The sequence below is a fragment of the Schistocerca cancellata genome, chromosome 9, assembly GCF_023864275.1.
Source record: "Schistocerca cancellata isolate TAMUIC-IGC-003103 chromosome 9, iqSchCanc2.1, whole genome shotgun sequence".
In the NCBI taxonomy this organism is placed as follows: Eukaryota; Metazoa; Arthropoda; class Insecta; order Orthoptera; family Acrididae; genus Schistocerca; species Schistocerca cancellata.
Window position 1 is genome coordinate 126,059,875 of NC_064634.1, and position 18,293 is coordinate 126,078,167.

Here is an 18,293-nt window from a genome sequence, read left to right on the forward strand (position 1 = left end):
TGGATTGGTCGTCAAGGAGCTGGCGACTTAGCATGTCTCAGCTGGACTCCACAGTCATCGGATTTGGAGCCCTCTGACTTTTTCCTGTGGGGTTTCGTTGAAGACAACGTTTACGTACCACCACTCCCCCAGAACCTGGAAGTGTTGAAGAACCGGATCCGTACTGCCATAACGTCAATGACGAAGGACATGCTGGCCCGAATATGGGAGGAATTTGAGTATCAATATGATATTGTTCGTGTCGCTAATGGAGGACATATTGAACATCTGTAATCTGAAGTTGCGAGGTTCGTAAAGATGTGTGTAGAGTTTCATATTTGTATGTCTTAAAGTTTAAAACCTATATGCATTTGAAGTACGTATAACCTTTTTGAAACACCCTGTACAATGTTGGGAAGAAATGCAACCCCCACAAGGATAAGGTCATTGTATTCACAAGTGTGGTGGTAGGTGGTTCGGCACTGTAGGAGTATATGATAACTAATTCAGGCCAAATGAAACACACATGTCAGACTAAAGACTGCCAAAAGAAATACATCCCTACACAGTGTGTCCCCATCTGGCTGCAACGCAGGCGTGTATCTTCGCGTGCAAACTATCATTCAGGTGGCGAATGGTATCCTGCGGTAGATTGTCCCAAGCATCTTCCGTCTTTTGTTGCAATTCTTCAATGGATCTTGAAGGCCCTGGAGAGGTGGTAAGTTCACACTTCATCAAGTACCATACGTGTTCAACTGTCGAGGGATCTGGTCATCTTGCCGGTCAGGGCAAAATGGTTCAAATGGCTCTGAGCACTATGGGATTTAACATGAGAGGTCATCAGTCCCCTAGAACTTAGAACCACTTAAACCTAACTAACCTAAGGACATCACACACATCCATGACCGAGGCAGGATTCGAACCTGCGACTGTAGCAGTCGCGCGGTTCCAGACTGAAGCGCCTAGAACCGCTCGGCCACAAAGGCCGGCCAGTCAGGGCAATTGTGTACACTACGAATAGCATGCAGCAGCCTTACGTGGATATGCATTGTCCTACTGAAAAAGCGTAACCCGTTACTGTAGAAGGAATGGAAGTAGTACTGGGATCACAACCCGCGCAATGTAGTGGACACCCGTTACTTTACCCAGTAGAAATACCAGATTAGACCGCGAATTGTAACTGATGGCTCCCCCACATCGTGAAGCCTGCGACCTCGTGTACTCCACACGCGTGTATGTAAAACAATCGCAAACAGACAGAACCTACTCTTATTACTGAAGACAACAGAGCGCCATTCGACCCACTCCTCAGCTCTTTTGCGAGACCAGAGCAGCCATGCTCGGCTGTGTGGTAGTGTCAGTGACAGCCCAGCCAGAGGCCCAAGTGCTCTTAATCCTGGTGCAGCAGACAACTCTCAGTGGTCCCTGATGACACACCATGCGCAGCATCTCCCCGAATTTCGTCTCTGCGTGTTGTTCAGTCAGCCACCGCTGCTTGACAGCGCGTCGATGTTGAAGTGCATCTGTACCACGAAAACTTCCAGAACCCGGTCTACAGCTGTGTGAATGTTCCACAGACAACTCTCGGAAGCAGCGACTCACCACCGATACATTCTGCCCAACATGTGCAACAATCCGTCGCGTGTCCATTCAGCTTCCAAAGGCCCGAAATGCGAGCACGTACAAATGGCCGAAGCTGTTTAAGAGAAGAAAGTACACGTCGGTGGGGCATAGTTGCACGCTAGAATGAATTCTGCAAATACTGCTCACCTCTAAACTCAGCACTGATACTGTCAGCAGAGTCAAAATTTAGGGTGTGCAGAGAAGCCTCCTCGGCTCCACCTGACCGCCGCTGACCGTGACAAAAGAATAACTAACACTACAATATTAAACCCTGGTGGGACTGATCACAATCCTCCAGGGTGTTACAATTTTTCCGGTGGTGTGGCTACCATTTGTGAAAATTTCGACGGCCGGAGTGGCCGTGCGGTTCTAGGCGCTTCAGTCTGGAACCGCTTGACCGCTACGGTCGCAGGTTCGAATCCTGCCTCGGGCATGGATGTGTGTGGTGTCCTTAGGTTAGTTAGGTTTAAGTAGTTCTAAGTTCTAGGAGACTGATGACCACAGATGTTAAGTCCCATAGTGTTGAGAGCCATTTGAACCTTTTTTTTTCTTTTTTTTAAATTTCAACATGAGAAATTACAGTAGAAACTCCTGAATCTGTTTTGACCTAATCTAAGAATTTCCTAGTCTAAATAATTCAAGGTGGAGAACCATGTTCCAGGCCTCTTTTTTATGCGAACTAATGTTACTTAGGAACTTTTGTGTGTATGGTTTCTGCAGTTCTCTCTCTCTCTCTCTCTCTCTCTCTCTCTCTCTCTCTCTCTCTCTCTCTCTCCTGACGGTTTGATACGGCCCACTCTCCTGTGCCAACCTCTATATCTCAGAGTAGCACTTGTAAACTAGCCCTCAATTACTTGCTCCGTGTATTCCAGTCTCTGTCTTCCTTATAGTTTGTAACCTCAACAGCTCCCTCTAGTACAATGGAAGTTAGTCCCTGATGTCTTAACAGATGTCCTATCGTGCTGCCCCTTCTTCTTGTCATTGTTTTCCAAGTACTCCTTTCCTCTCCGATTCTGGGCAGAATCTCCTCAATCCTTACTTTAGCCTTAAGCTACAGTTGCGATTTGGTGCTTCCCTTTAAAAACGCTTCATTATAGGACATTTCTATGTGTGTTTGGAAGTAAGGCATTTGCAATAAGGAAATATCTCAAAGGAAAGCTGCAGTATGGTGTGCAATTCAGACTGATATAAGGCGCTTAGCGGCCGGAGCAGGTACATTAGCGGTGAGCTGGACCTGATCAGCGAGAAAGCCAGTAAGCACTGTCGCATCTTCACTGGTGTACAGACACAGTTTCCGCCGCAAGTGTCAGAGGTGCAGATTTGTTAAGTTACAACACTCTGATAAGTATGTTGCAGTCAGAACCGGTTATTAATCGGAACGCGATTTCTCTAGTTGAAAATATACTACACAACAGAATGCAAGGATCAGTTATTCGAAATCCCGTAATTGCCTCCCATTGCGATACAAAAATTTGAAATCTGGCTCAAGAGTGCCTACAAACCTCATCTGTAATAGTGCGAAAGTGTGGTGCCCTGTGTGTGGCGCCCCGCAGCATCGGTGATGCTTGAAATGGCAAGGTGTCTACACATGCGAACAGAAGGCCACAGCTCAGAAGTCCATGCGAGCTGTAAGGTGTGTTAATGATGCCACATTGTCACCAAATTTCACTACAATTCCGGCCAGCAACCACGGACGTCTCACAGCCCTTTCTACAAACATTTCACCCCTTATTCTGACACCTCTGCGACAGAGGTGAAAATCGCACCACCAAAATTATGCGGTTTCCCTAAGGCTCGCCGACGAAAATATTTCAGACATACTGCCTCTCATAATCGACACGAGAAGGCCCCATGTAGAGGAAAAGCGCGTTAAAAGAACCACCCGTTTCCCTGAGGTGTTCATTCTCACACATTTTGTGGTTGAACACAACAGTTCGCAGGACGATGAGCCACACGAAGATGTTCTTGACAATCTCTGACACCACTGACACCTTCGGATATTTCACCCCTTCTCTCAGGACATTGTTGGGCTGAATCTCCATTTGAATGTGATCGTACCACTTTGGAGACTCATGCTTTTTCAGCCCTCGTATTTTACGAGCTTCTGTGGAGCGACCATGCGTGAGTATAATATTAACCTGTGCATGAAAAAAACTGCAAATGTCCTTCTAAGATCCCCCAATATGGCAACGCCCTTGGTCCCACCGCTGCATCTTTGTTGAGCATGTTAGGAAATAAATTTCGACACCAAACCAGCCTGTCGGCTGTTCTATCGCCTGAAGGTTAGGCAACCCCTTCGAAAATCCTTGCGTGATGTTTGCCTAACTTCAGGCGCTACGCAGCCTCTACACTTAATTGGCGTCGAAGCTCCTGTGAGGTACAATCGTAAGGTGCTTACAGAGAAGAAGGAATGGAATGTCGGTAAGGTGGGATGTGACAATCTTCTCATCGTGTGACACCTCCACGGTGGCATTGGGCAGAAATTTCTTGCCAAGGTGACAGCATTAACGCGCCTTACAGTTCACATGTTGTGAGCTGCGACCATATTTTCGCATGTGTACACAGCTTTCTCTTTGAAGCGTCGCCGAGTCCGAGGATGAAGTCGCAGAGCGCCACGCTTTTGCACCATTACAGAGGAAGGGTGTAGTCACCTTTGAGACAAACTTAAAACTTACGTGTCGTAATGGGAGACAGTTACGGGCTTTCGAAAATATTATCCTTTAATTCTGTTGCAGGGGTGTAGTTTATGCTGAATGCCATTGTTACAAAAATGAATTTTCTGGCCATAACTAGTATTTACTTCTACGCATATTTAAAATCCAGGTAAAACTAGTTTTAGGTAGAGAAACTTGTTCGAGGGAAATAATTCAAACAAAAGCAATCAGGTGTTGCTTCAGATTAAAAATATTTCTATTCTTTAATGCCATTTAGTCAACCACTAAAGTAACATCATAAAGAACATCACAAGCCACGTGAACGGTTTCAATTAAAAAGAGTGAAATAAAAATAATTATACATTAAAATATTTTAATTGGTCTGATACGTTTAACGAAAGTAGCTTGAGTCTGAATAAAAGAGAAACATAACATAAACAATAAAAAGGAAACAAGTAAGTTCAGATAACTTGTTACTGCAAGGCAGACTGTCATGGCATTTCGAATTACACAGGTTGCCTTTTTTCGTGCAAAAGTACCTTTTTCACATGCGCGCTTTCTTCCACACACAGCGAACAAATCGCTGGCATGTTCCTAAGGCCACTGTCTTGGCAGTCGTTCTTAAAGATAAATTTGTGTCTTGCACTTCTTCTAGTTGTAATAATTTTTCTTTGGACACGTCGAATTCGGACCTGTAAAAGCACTTTTTTTTTGCTTACTTGAGAAGCGATTAGATATTCTATAGGAGCTTCTACGCACTATGCAAATTGCAGCCAAAATATTAAGCCTTAAGGCATTGATGAATTACTTGCTAAATGATGAATTACTTGCATATTTAGCAACATTTAACAGTGCACATTTTCAGTGCTTTGAACCAGGCGTTTGCAACCACGTTCGTCCCTTTGAAACCGATTCAACAACACATGCCTGCAATACGAGTTATCGAGCATCCATATTTAGTTCCAATCGTATGCAACCCCTGTTCATCCTTTGGAAGAACCACTCCAATAATATTGCAGAGGTCTACTTTTGCTCTATCAGCATCGGGAACTGATATAATTATATGAGGGTTGACCAGAAAGTACGTTCCGATCGGTCGCGAAACGGAAACCACAGTGAAAACCCGATGAAGCTTTGCACATATGTGTTGGGTAGTGTCTCTAGTATGACCATCGATCGCATCAAGACGCTCTTTTCAGTTGTGAGCGCACTGTGAGCGAGTAAACGTGCGTAGAACAACGATGTCTCCCGCCATGTAGGAGGGCCCGCTGAGAGGCTTCGCCTTAATGAATGCAGCCCACCTAACACAACTGCCACGCACTTCCTTCTTCATAGCAATTCTCAGCCGCACTCTGCAGGGGCAGTGAAGACGCTTCTGCACATTTTCAATGGGAAGTGTTCGATCACCCACCACACAACCCTAATTGGCTCGTCCTGAGTATCATCTTTGCTCACATGAAACGCTGGATTCGAAGACAACACTTGGGCGCAAGCTACGCGCTGTAGGCCAGCATAGACAATTATTGGAAAGCACAGGTGGCTGGCTTCTATGAGAATGGTGTTGGGAATTTGGTGTAACGCCCCGACAAATGTCTAAGTCTGGGCGGCGATTATGTAGAGTATATGGAAAGTGTAGCTAACTCTTGCAAATAAAATGTTTCTGATTTTCACTGTGATTTCCATTTAGCGATCGATCGGAACTTACTTTCTCCACAACCCTCGTGTTATCACTAATTTGTACAGAAGTGTGTTTGTATCGGAAACCATTTCGTCTCTTGGCGCTTTTTGTCAACTTTCCATTAACTACTTGATCAGATAGTGCGACAAGTGAAGTATGGAGGAGGTGGTGTTAGGGTATAGGGGTCTATGGGTGTTCTACGTGATTGGGGTGTGGTCCCCTTATTGTACTTAATAAATTGCTGAATTCTGAAGGAGGTGAACTCAATTTACAGCGTACAATAGTGTAACTGTTCAGAGACGATGATTGACTGTATCGGCATGGCAATGCACCCTGCGTCTGTCAGGCAATGGTTTGTGCATACTAACACTCCTAAAATCCACTGGCCTGTTCCGGGTCTCAACCTGAACGTAGCAGAACACCTTTGGGATATAGAACGTCGACTTCACTCCAGGCGCCAGGAAATGGTGACTAGTCGCTACCAGACAGCACCATGTGTTCCCAGCACGTGATGACCGCAGTCTCATACACACAATCACAAAGGACGGCGTAGCTATGTCTGTAGTGTTGGTTCAACAGGTTTGTGATTGGATTCAGGATTTCCTAGAAGAAAGAACACAACATGTCATTCTTAACGGTTCAAAATCTGCAGATGTAGAGGTAATTTCGGGAGTACCGCAAGGAAGCGTGATAGGACCTTTATTGTTTACAATATACATAAATGACTTAGTTGACAACATCGGTAGCTCCGTGAGGCTATTTGCAGATGACACGGTTGTCTACAAGAAAGTAGCAACATCAGAAGACTCGTACGTACTCCAGGAAGACCTGCAGAGGATTAATGCATGGTGCGACAGCTGGCAGCTTTCCCTAAACGTAGATAAATGTAATATAATGCGCATACATAGGGGCAGAAATTCATTCCAGTACGATTATGCCATAGGTGGTAAATCATTGGAAGCGGTAACGACCGTAAAATACTTAGGAGTTACTATCCGGAGCGATCTGAAGTGGAATGATCACATAAAACAAATAGTGGGAAAAGCAGGCGCCAGGTTGAGATTCATAGGAAGAATTCTAAGAAAATGTGACTCATCGACGAAAGAAGTAGCTTACAAAACGCTTGTTCGTCCAATTCTTGAGTATTGCTCATCAGTATGGGACCCTTACCAGGTTGGATTAATAGAAGAGATAGACATGATCCAGCGAAAAGCAGCGCGATTCGTCATGGGGACATTTAGTCAGCGCGAGAGCGTTACGGAGATGCTGAACAAGCTCCAGTGGCGGACACTTCAAGAAAGGCGTTACGCAATACGGAGAGGTTTATTATCGAAATTACGAGAGAGCACATTCCGGGAAGAGATGGGCAACATATTACTACCGCCCACATATATCTCGCGTAATGATCACAACGAAAAGATCCGAGAAATTAGAGCAAATACGGAGACTTACAAGCAGTCGTTCTTCCCACGCACAATTCGTGAATGGAACAGGGAAGGGGGGATCAGATAGTGGTACAATAAGTACCCTCCGCCACACACCGTAAGGTGGCTCGCGGAGTATAGATGTAGATGTAGATGTAGAAATGATACTCCAATCCGTATGTAGCTGAGTGTCTTGCTGTAGGCTGTTTCCAGCTGCTGGCGCACATCTGTTTCCAGAGCAGGTGGGGCCAGCAGGTGTCACACTGAGTGTTGTTGCCGACAGCTGCTGGTGCGGACCGTGCGAGTGCGGCTGGCGCGCATCTACCAGGCGCTGGGGGACGAGGAGCAGCAGGCGGTCCAGGAGCGGCTGGCGCGCTGCCTGGAGGACGAGCTGGAGCTGCAGTGCGGCGCCTGCAGCCAGCCCTTCGGGCTCGACGACGACAGCCTCGAGGCGCTGCCCTGCGCGCACATCCTGCACGCCAGGTCTCGCCGCTGCTCTTTCCTAAATACACTCCTGGAAATTGAAATAAGAACACCGTGAATTCATTGTCCCAGGAAGGGGAAACTTTAATGACACATTCCTGGGGTCAGATACATCACATGATCACACTGACAGAACCACAGGCACATAGACACAGGCAACAGAGCATGCACAATGTCGGCACTAGTACAGTGTATATCCACCTTTCGCAGCAATGCAGGCTGCTATTCTCCCATGGAGACGATCGTAGAGATGCTGGATGTAGTCCTATGGAACGGCTTGCCATGCCATTTCCACCTGGCGCCTCAGTTGGACCAGCGTTCGTGCTGGACGTGCAGACCGCGTGAGACGACGCTTCATCCAGTCCCAAACATGCTCAATGGGGGACAGATCCGGAGATCTTGCTGGCCAGGGTAGTTGACTTACACCTTCTAGAGCACGTTGGGTGGCACGGGATACATGCGGACGTGCATTGTCCTGTTGGAACAGCAAGTTCCCTTGCCGGTCTAGGAATGGTAGAACGATGGGTTCGATGACGGTTTGGATGTACCGTGCACTATTCAGTGTCCCCTCGACGATCACCAGTGGTGTGTAGGAGATCGCTCCCCACACCATGATGCCGGGTGTTGGCCCTGTGTGCCTCGGTCGTATGCAGTCCTGATTGTGGCGCTCACCTGCACGGCGCCAAACACGCATACGACCATCATTGGCACCAAGGCAGAAGCGACTCTCATCGCTGAAGACGACACGTCTCCATTCGTCCCTCCATTCACGCCTGTCGCGACACCACTGGAGGCGGGCTGCACGATGTTGGGGCGTGAGCGGAAGACGGCCTAACGGTGTGCGGGACCGTAGCCCAGCTTCATGGAGACGGTTGCGAATGGTCCTCGCCGATACCCCAGGAGCAACAGTGTCCCTAATTTGCTGGGTTGTGGCGGTGCGGTCCCCTACGGCACTGCGTAGGATCCTACGGTCTTGGCGTGCATCCGTGCGTCGCTGCGGTCCGGTCCCACGTCGACGGGCACGTGCACCTTCCGCCGACCACTGGCGACAACATCGATGTACTGTGGAGACCTCACGCCCCACGTGTTGAGCAATTCGGCGGTACGTCCACCCGGCCTCCCGCATGCCCACTATACGCCCTCGCTCAAAGTCCGTCAACTGCACATACGGTTCACGTCCACGCTGTCGCGGCATGCTACCAGTGTTAAAGACTGCGATGGAGCTCCGTATGCCACGGCAAACTGGCTGACACTGACGGCGGCGGTGCACAAATGCTGCGCAGCTAGCGCCATTCGACGGCCAACACCGCGGTTCCTGGTGTGTCCGCTGTGCCGTGCGTGTGATCATTGCTTGTACAGCCCTCTCGCAGTGTCCGGAGCAAGTATGGTAGGTCTGACACACCGGTGTCAATGTGTTCTTTTTTCCATTTCCAGGAGTGTAATTGTTTGTTTACTTGTCCAGCTGTCACAGGCCTTGTAGACCATGCGTCGACAATCAGTCTCCACTGCATTCTCTGTGTTACTGTTTCCTCTCAAATGATTACACTTGACTACACATAAGAGTTGAAAAACTACCATAGGCAACCATAAATTATCACAAGTAAGCGGAGATAGGGTAGTTTTCTCAGTAGACTTGGTTAGTTAAGATGCTATCCGCGTTACCTGTAAGTTTGATATGTTGCATGTGTATCGGGCGTTACCTCATTCAGATCACTTCATTCCATTTTCTTACTACACTTAAGACCCAAAGAAACTATATATCTGCCGAATATCGTGTAAGACGCCCGCGAGCACGCAGAAGTTCCGCAACACGACTTGGCAGGTACACGACTAATGTCTAAAGTAGTTCTGGAGGGAACTGACACCAGGAATCCTGCAGGGCTGTCCATAAATCCGTAAGAGTACGAGGGGGTGGAGATCTCTTCTCAACAGCACTTTGCAAGGCATCCCAATTTTACTCAATAACGTTCATGTCTGGGGAGTTTGGGCCAGCGGAAATGTTTAAACTCAGAAGAGTGTTCCTGGAGCCACTTTGTAGCAATTCTGGAGGTGTGGGGTGTCGCATTGTCCTGGTGGGATTGCCCACTCCGTTCGAATCCACAATGGACATGAATGGATGGAGGTGATCAGACACGATGCTTGCATACGTGTCACCCGTCAGAGTCGTATCTAGACGTATCAGGGGTCCCACATAACTCCAACTGCGCACGGCCCCACCATTAAAGAGCCTCCAACAGTTTGAAAAGTCCACTGCTGACATGCAGGATCCATGGATTCATGAGGTCATATCCGTACACATCCCTGTTCTAGCACGATCTTTTTCCGGCAGCAGCGATGTCCGAGATTTTATGTTTTACCGGATTCCTGACATTCACGGTATACTCGTGAAATGGTCGTACGGGAAAATCCCGCTTCGTCGCTACCTCGGAAATGCTGTGTCCCATCGCTCGTGCGCCGACTGTAACACTGCGGTCAAACTCACTTAAATATTGATAACGTGCCATTGTAGCAGCAGTAACCGATCTAACAACTGCGCCAGACAATGGTCTTATATATAGGCGTTGCCGACCATAGGGTCTCATTCTGCCTGTTTACATATGTCTGTATTTGAATACGCATGCCTATACGAGTTTCTTTGGCGCTTCATTGTAGAATGCCGCTCAAACCAGAAGCGTTAAACTGTCTAGAGAGTGACCAAGGATATACAGAGTGTAAATTTTAAGTTGACAAACCAAAATAACTCGAAAAATAAGCTTCACACGAAAAAATGTGTAGAATCCAAAGTTGATTATTTTCCAGGGGGACAACTGCTGGCGCTAAAATTAGCCCACCATCCCAGCCCCCTGGCTGTGGGGTGGGAGGCGACTTTAAAATTTTAAATGGGAACCCCCATTTTTTATTGCAGAATCAGATTCTACATAAAAAACTAGATACATTTTGTCTTAAACATTTGTTTTGATTCTTGGTAGTTGGCGCTGTAATTCAAGAAAATGTAAACAACGTAACATCCGCGATATTCCGAAATAAAATAAATTAAAGGTGTGAACAATGTGCTTTAAGTCAATAAATTTATGAACCAACTGCAATTAAGCCTTTAAGAGACAGAATATTCTATACAGCGTAACAGTGGAATACGTGTCAGTATGTGCTGTTTGGGAATGGTAATAAAAACTGCTGAATTAAATATGAATTTCTAAGTCCACAATCAGTCTCTTTGCATTTCCTGCCAGATTTCGAGACAGAGTTTCGTTGTGGCAGCTAGTGAAAACATCACGCATTGAAGTCGGCGCTAAGTTTCGAACTTCAGTGAAATGTCGCCGATCTTGAAGTATTTGTGTTCTTTAAATTCGGTATGCTCTTTTCGTTGCTCCTGCAACAATGTTTAGACCTTGTTTGTGGACCATGGGCATCCGCACCATCATTTATTAATTTATTCAGAACGCATGTCTCAACTGCTGCCGATAATATTCCTCTGAATTTGACCCACATCTGATAGACCCTTACATAATTAATATGGAAGGAGTGGAGACTGACACATATGAAGGAGTCAGGCGAATTTTTTTTCCCTCTCTTTTTTTCTTTTCTTTTACGTGGGTGTTGCGATGGTCGGAGAAAACTTTTAGTACAATTTATGACGACGTTTTACACCTACCACCAATTCTGAACATGTATTTTCACGAACATTCTCACTTATATAAGGAAGAGTACCAGCACAGCCGTATCTTGAGAATGACTTTATTGTCTCGCACGACTAGTTTCGACAGCACATTACCACCATCCTCAGCCCCCTTCCCCCTCCCAAAACTGCATTGGAGACAACACGGTGTCGAGTTGAGAGCCCTGAGGAAACCAACCCACGAGTACTAGTAACAAGGACTCCCCAATAAATGTGCCAAGGAAATCTAATACTCTTTTGACAGTGGTGGGGCCTGAGGATGGCGGTAATGTGCCGCCGAAACTGGTCGTGTGAGACAGTAAAGTCATTCTCAAGATACAGCTGCGGTAGTACTTTTTCTCATATACAACATCTGCTGAAGTCCCTCGCACATTCAATAGGGTGGACATCCACATATTAATATTCACTTGTTCGCTGATATCTCAAACCTACAGGATTAGAAACATAAGGATGGTATTTATACTCATCAGGGATGCTACTTTATATGTATTGATACCAAAGAAATCGGCTTTTGTTATAAATAAAGTCATAAACATCATTTAAGACCAATGGCCTATCTGGCGATTAAAATGGTTAAAGTACTGGAAATTGTAAAGGACCCAACACAGAGCCGTGTGGTGCGCCATGTAGGGATCTGTAGCGGTGTGCGGACGGGCAGTGGGAGTGACGCTGGTGTTTCAGGTGCGCGCACGAGCTGCTGCGGCGGCGCGACAAGAAGAAGAAGCGGCTGTGCCCGGACTGCCAGCGCTCGGTGAGCTCGCGGCTGTACCTGTACTGCGACGACCCGCACCGCTCCAGCTTCAGCCTGAGCAGCGTCAGCCTACGCGCCTCCAGCCTCACGCTGGACTCGCAGCAGGCCACGTCGTCCGTCTGAGCCCGGCTGCGGCCGCCGCCGCCGCCCCCGCCGCCCCCACCGCCGCTGGCGCGCTCGTCCACGTGCCCCGCGGCCCACGGCTGGCGGCCGTCTCGAGGCTCCCCGCGCCGCCCCCCGCACGCCTTCTCGCAGACCTCCTTCTAGGCGCCGGCTGTCGGCAGACCGGACTCCGAGAACAGAGCTTCCCACTTTGGTTGGGCGTCGAGGCAGGATGTGATACTGTCGAAAATGTTGGCATTCTCCAGGGTGTGGAGACGAGGTATTGGTTAGGGTGCGAGGAGATGGGACTCAAACTGGGCATCGAGGGTGGACACTGCGGGAAATGTTGGGTGACAAATGTACGAGAAGATACATTGCCTGGCAGGACTCCAACAACACAGCTTCTCAGTAAACTCTGGGCAGTGAGACAGAATACAAAAATGTGGAGCATGTTTGTCACCTCTTGTGTATGGAGATGACATACTGCCTGTAGGGTCTGCGGCAATAGAGTTCCATATTGGTCGGCATCGAGACTGGACGTAAAAACTGTGGAAAATATGGGGTTCCACTGGCGTGCAGAGATGGACTGCTGTCTAAGGTGAGAGCAAGTGACACCCCAACGAGAGATCATCTCAGATAACTCAGGGCATCGAGACTGGGCACTGTACAATATGGTGGGAACCGCCAGTGTGTGAGGGTGATATTTCGCCAAACAGAACTCCGACAATAGAGCTTATCAGTTAATTCTGGGTGTTGAGGCTGGCTAAAATATAGCGGAAAATATTGGCACCTCTCCTTTAGGAAGATATCAACTAACAGAACTCCACCAGCAGAGCTTCTCAACACTGAATGAGTATCAAGGCTGGTTGTAAAACTGTGGGAGATGATGGAATCCTCCAACATGCGAAGAAAAGGGGTATTGCCTTAGATGTGAGCAGATGAGACTCTAATAACCGAGCCTGTCAGTTAATACTGGTCATCGAGTCAGGACACTGTGAGAAATGGCCTTATATTGCTCAACAGGGGTCCAACAACAGAGCTTCTCAGTTAACTCTAGGGTTCAAAGCTGTATGTAATAAAATATTTAATGCTGACGCCTCCAATGTAAGGATAGATTGCCTTGTGGTACTCGCGCATCATATTTTCTCATTTAACGCTGGTTGTGCATTGATTCTGGACACAATAATATGGAAAATGTTGATCCTGTGACGTGCAGAGCCGAGATATTGTCTAAGAAATGAGCAGATTGGACTTCAACAACAGAATTTCATAGTTTAGTCATCAAACCTGGGTACTGGAAAATTTTGGGAACCTCTATGATATGCCGGTAATATATTGCTGCACAGGAATCCAACAACACTGGTTCTCAGTTTCAGCGTCGAGGCTGGCTGCGAAACTAACGACAAAGTTAGCCACCTCCAGCTTACAGTTATGGTGTATTGCCTGAAATATCAGCAACTCCCCGTCCAATTTGCATTTGCTGCTCCTTAAATCTTCGTCACCTCACCTCTTACGATAGTGGTTCTGTGACTCGAATCACGATGGAACTGGTCTCAGTAAAGAGGATCGCCAACTGATCTGAGACAAGGCAAGTACGCATAATGTTTGTCAGAAACTTTTGTGAGGGAGCAAAATTTCATATAGCCTAGGCTTTGTCAGAATTGTCAGTCAGTCGCCCAAAGAACCTGAGCAGCAGTCTGAGAAACGGTTGACAGAAGTGGACTGACACAAGGCTTGTGAACGTATTGGCTCCTAAAAACGTATGAAGCGAAGGCTATGAGGATAGCTTGTGTAGTGACAGCTTTAAAGTGAGCACCACTTTTAAGAATTTTGCAGTACAGTATGAGAAGCATATGGGGACGAGGTGTAAGTACAGAGCTGAGGCAAATCATCGTCATTAACTGGCTGCTGAAAACGTTTGAAAGGGAGCCATTTCCATATATATGGCACCAAAGTAACAGGTAAATCAGTCAGTCGTCAAAGTGTATGGCACGCAAGCGAGAAGACAGCTGACAAATCTCAGGTGAAACACGTTTTGTCCACGAAACCCCCATCTGAGACAACAGAAGAGGAAAAAAGGATGGAATGTAATCTGAATTGAGATTTACGGTGATGTCTCGTAGTGATCAGTATCTTCAGCGAATGAAAACTAGGTTAATGAAGCTGAAGACAGCACACAAGCAGTTATTTGTATAGCTCTAGGTAAGGTGATGTAGTAGTAACTAGGACATCACCTGAGAATTCAGATGAAGGCCAGCATGAAACGGGTCAATGAAATTCAAGAATACTACGCTAGAGAAATCATGAAGTGCGTATTAGTGGCGAAGATTCAGTGGAAAAACATGTTCTGTGAACTCCAAATGCCAAACGTGGTGACTGCGAAGGGTCTCTGTGCTGTGATCGATTATGGCGGCTACGTGTTTCTACGGTAGAATTGCTCGTCAACCAGCCACTTCTATCAGATGATTTCCTACCATTCCAAGTTCTTTCGTAACCTCCACTACTTGTTGCACTTCGTGCAAATTGTGAGAGAAGAGTTATGGATTCCTCGAAGTAAATCTGAGAAACTGCTGCAGCTTAAGCTTGAGGGGGAAACATAAGGTAACTGATGTTTCTCAGGAATTAACAGAGGAAATGTAAAATGTTCAGATTCCACAAAGTAACCCGGAAAAATTGCAAAAGGTTGGATTTCACGCTGAAATGTTTTGAAGCAACCGATTCTTCTCAAGAATTATCAGAAGAAGTGACTGATGATATGGAGCGTAGTGCTGAAGGATTTTAACCGAAGGAACTGCTGGTACTTCACCGGCCAGAAACACTGCCAAGCAACGAACAGAGCCTGGCATAACTGACTCCAGTGAGAGCAGCAAAATCTTCAGCTGGTGTTTGCATATAAAGTTCGGATCCTATGCATGTGTAAGCCAGACTATTATTCGCTGATGTATTCTGCTCTATTAATACGCTTTCTGATGCCTGCCTCCAATGGAAGACTTCCCCTGATGGAAATTTAGCTGTTAATTCCGAAACTACATAAGTAAGCCTCAGCACTTCACTGAACGAACTACAACCTCTGTTGTAAAATTGAAGTATGGCTTCCAGTTTAAGACCTCCTTTGAATGCTGCTGTGCACCAGACAATACGGACGTCTTGAACGTGTATGAAACCTCTACAGCCACGAACAGAGTTGGTAATAATGGCAGTCTTGCTATTGCGAGTCTGTTGTCCGTACAATGGAAAATAGTGCAGTTGTTGTGGCAGTTATGGTTCAACAATGGATTCGGGGTTTCAGCAAGGGCTGCACTGACTATTCAATTTAGCAGAAAACTGCCGCTAGGAAGGACGAGTTAGTCCAAGAGGAGGAGGAGGAGGAGGAGGAGGAGGAATAATAACCGCACCTCGTACGCTCGATCTTGGACAGTACGGTCTCAAGCCATCTACTATCGACGCGAGCAGAGAAAAAGAGGGAAAACAGAGTACCATACACGTCGGCAGTAAACTGGAATGTACAGTTGCCAAAATAATTCCTAATTCCACAGCGGAAGTTCCGTGAGCCTTGTTGCCAACAGTGGATCAGTGCGAATTCCCATAATACGTTTCGCCGGGAGTCCAGTTGTGTATCTGTGATGGTCTTTCTTGCGGAGTATTCTTGGCACCGCAGGACACTTTCTGTCCGTCGGAGCATCTCGCAACGGTGTGTGCCCGGAAAGCTATTCGATGAGCTGCCGGTTCAACTGCCTTTGACAATCAACACAGTGCGGGTCACGGAATGGGTGACTGGTCAGAAAGCCAGACAGCCATCGCGAGGTGCCACAAGGCTGAGGACGACTCTCCAGAGATCTGGGACTGGTGCTCGTCTGCATCCGGCCGCTAGAAACAATGAACTGAAGCACCCTTGATGATTCGACTGCTCAAACACAGCTCTATACTCGCCGTTGATATATTATATATATGTATATGTATGTGTTAGCTAGATCTTTCCAATGCACTGCACGTCTGTATTCTAACAGAATTCCAAACAGGCACTCTACTGTCGGCACGAGCTCAAGCGCTTTGTAGATTGTTGGTAGACTGCGCCGCAACGTCCGTTATTCTGTCACTCACCAACGACAAACACACAGAAAAAAATTGTAATAAACAAACATAAATTGCCAGTTCGGGTCAGTCATAAACTTTTACGTAGTCTAGTCGTTTCAATGTTTGTCGTCAAATTTACTTCTAAGACATTCGAGTAGCGACAGATTCTGATTTCTAGAAAATTCGGTTCGGAGATAGTCACATAGAGTTTGTCCTTCTAATTGTCCTCTGTCTTTGTGTTGCACGGAGGCGGGAACTTCACTCCGCAGTGTGTCCCCAGCAGAGGGGAATGACTTTTGTCCTTAATGATCCCACTACTTGTATGTACCCTGTGATAAGGTGTTCTAGTGCTCAATTTTTATACTGCTTGCAAATACATATATATATAGTGTTAAACTGGAAAAAATATGCGCAAGAAAACAATTCGTGGTTAATAATTCGTCGTTATTGTGTAGTTGATGTTTTTACGGAACTGTTACTTGCGGTCGGCGTTTGTTGTCTGTTGAGATCTGCGTGACGTGATAGAGAGCGAGCTCATTTATACACACAAACACAAACACAGTGATTGTCTGTTAAACTGTGCCAATACGTATTTATCTACAAATATTTATATTACAGAATGTTATTGCTCAAATATAACACTGTGAAAAAAAACACATATTGTGGTTTCTTTACTGAAAAAATTGACATTGCCCTTTAACTCCGACCTTTCCTTTGCAAGTGCTTTCCTCTTATCTCCTACGTCCTACGCACAGGAAACGAATAAATTTTCTTTACAACTACATCTCCTACAGCAATCTATTAGCCTGGACAAAAAGTTTACAGTAATTGCTCCTTTGCTACTGATCACAAATTTCAATTTTCTGTTGCAGAACCTTTAATTTTATGGTGTTATGACACAAATAAGCGAAGTTCGCCGCTTTACCTCCGAAGATGTCTCCCGCAGTCGGAGACGAAACGTCAGGAGAGAGTTTTATACTTCGACCACGGCCTATCAGCCCGGAAGTTTTAAGTGAAGACAATACCGGCCGTGAAAGCTTACATTGTATGATCAATTGTTAATAACGTTACTGAAACTCCAGATGAAGGAAGCTAGCAACTGTTGCGCTCTATGCGAAGTGAAATTCGTTTCAAACAGAAAGTAGATCTTGTCGCCCAAAACAACGCATTTCATTTAAACATGCGGTTGTTTCCTGTGCTCTCTATAGCGTCAATGCAGCTCCAGCAGTTATGGCAGCAGGGCACCGAGTGTAGTTATGCTACACATCATAGTAACATTGCACAGCTCCTTATATTGTATCCCACTACGTAACGGCACAAATTGTTCTTTTCGCTCGCGCCCGATAGGCGAGTACCGCTACGCGTCAATCAGAGTGAAGTTCAGACGGGAGTGGAACTCTTTGACGGAAGGTACAAGCCGGTGGCCGTTGATGCGGGACTTCACTCTCGAAGTTCCAACCCGATAAACTGTAGAACGGACGGCAAGTCTGTCGTAAACGATATGCAGACAGCCCTAGTTGTAAGTAAATCGAAATCCAGGTCTGCATAGAGACAATAAACACAATGTAGTAATGGTAAGTAATGGACTACCTAACGTACAAGATACTCTCTAGCAGCTCCACCTATTTTTAAAATTCATAACAGAGAGAGGAGTAATAGGGTTTCAAAAATTTTTCAAGCAATTTTACGATTCTCTTTATTATGATTTAGTTTATCAAAATACTGCCAAGTTGGTACGCGCCATTCTGTCTGCTGCTCCAGTAATTATTTTACTTAAACGGGTTTAAGCAATAATGCAAAGACAAATAACCAAGTTGAATCGTGAAAACAAGAGGATTCCAGTGAACGA

The 18,293-nt window shown here is 46.2% G+C and overlaps 1 protein-coding gene across 1 annotated transcript in view; it reads left to right on the forward strand.

Moving 5' to 3' along the window:
- Positions 1-12,391, forward strand: part of LOC126101224 (43 kDa receptor-associated protein of the synapse homolog) — a 130,191-nt gene extending 117,800 nt beyond the window's left edge. The window contains exons 8-9 of the mRNA XM_049911915.1: positions 7,642-7,841; positions 12,199-12,391. Of these exons, the coding sequence (XP_049767872.1) occupies positions 7,642-7,841; positions 12,199-12,391 (393 nt within the window). The remainder of the gene's footprint in view (positions 1-7,641; positions 7,842-12,198) is intronic.
- The last annotated feature ends 5,902 nt before the right edge of the window (positions 12,392-18,293 follow it).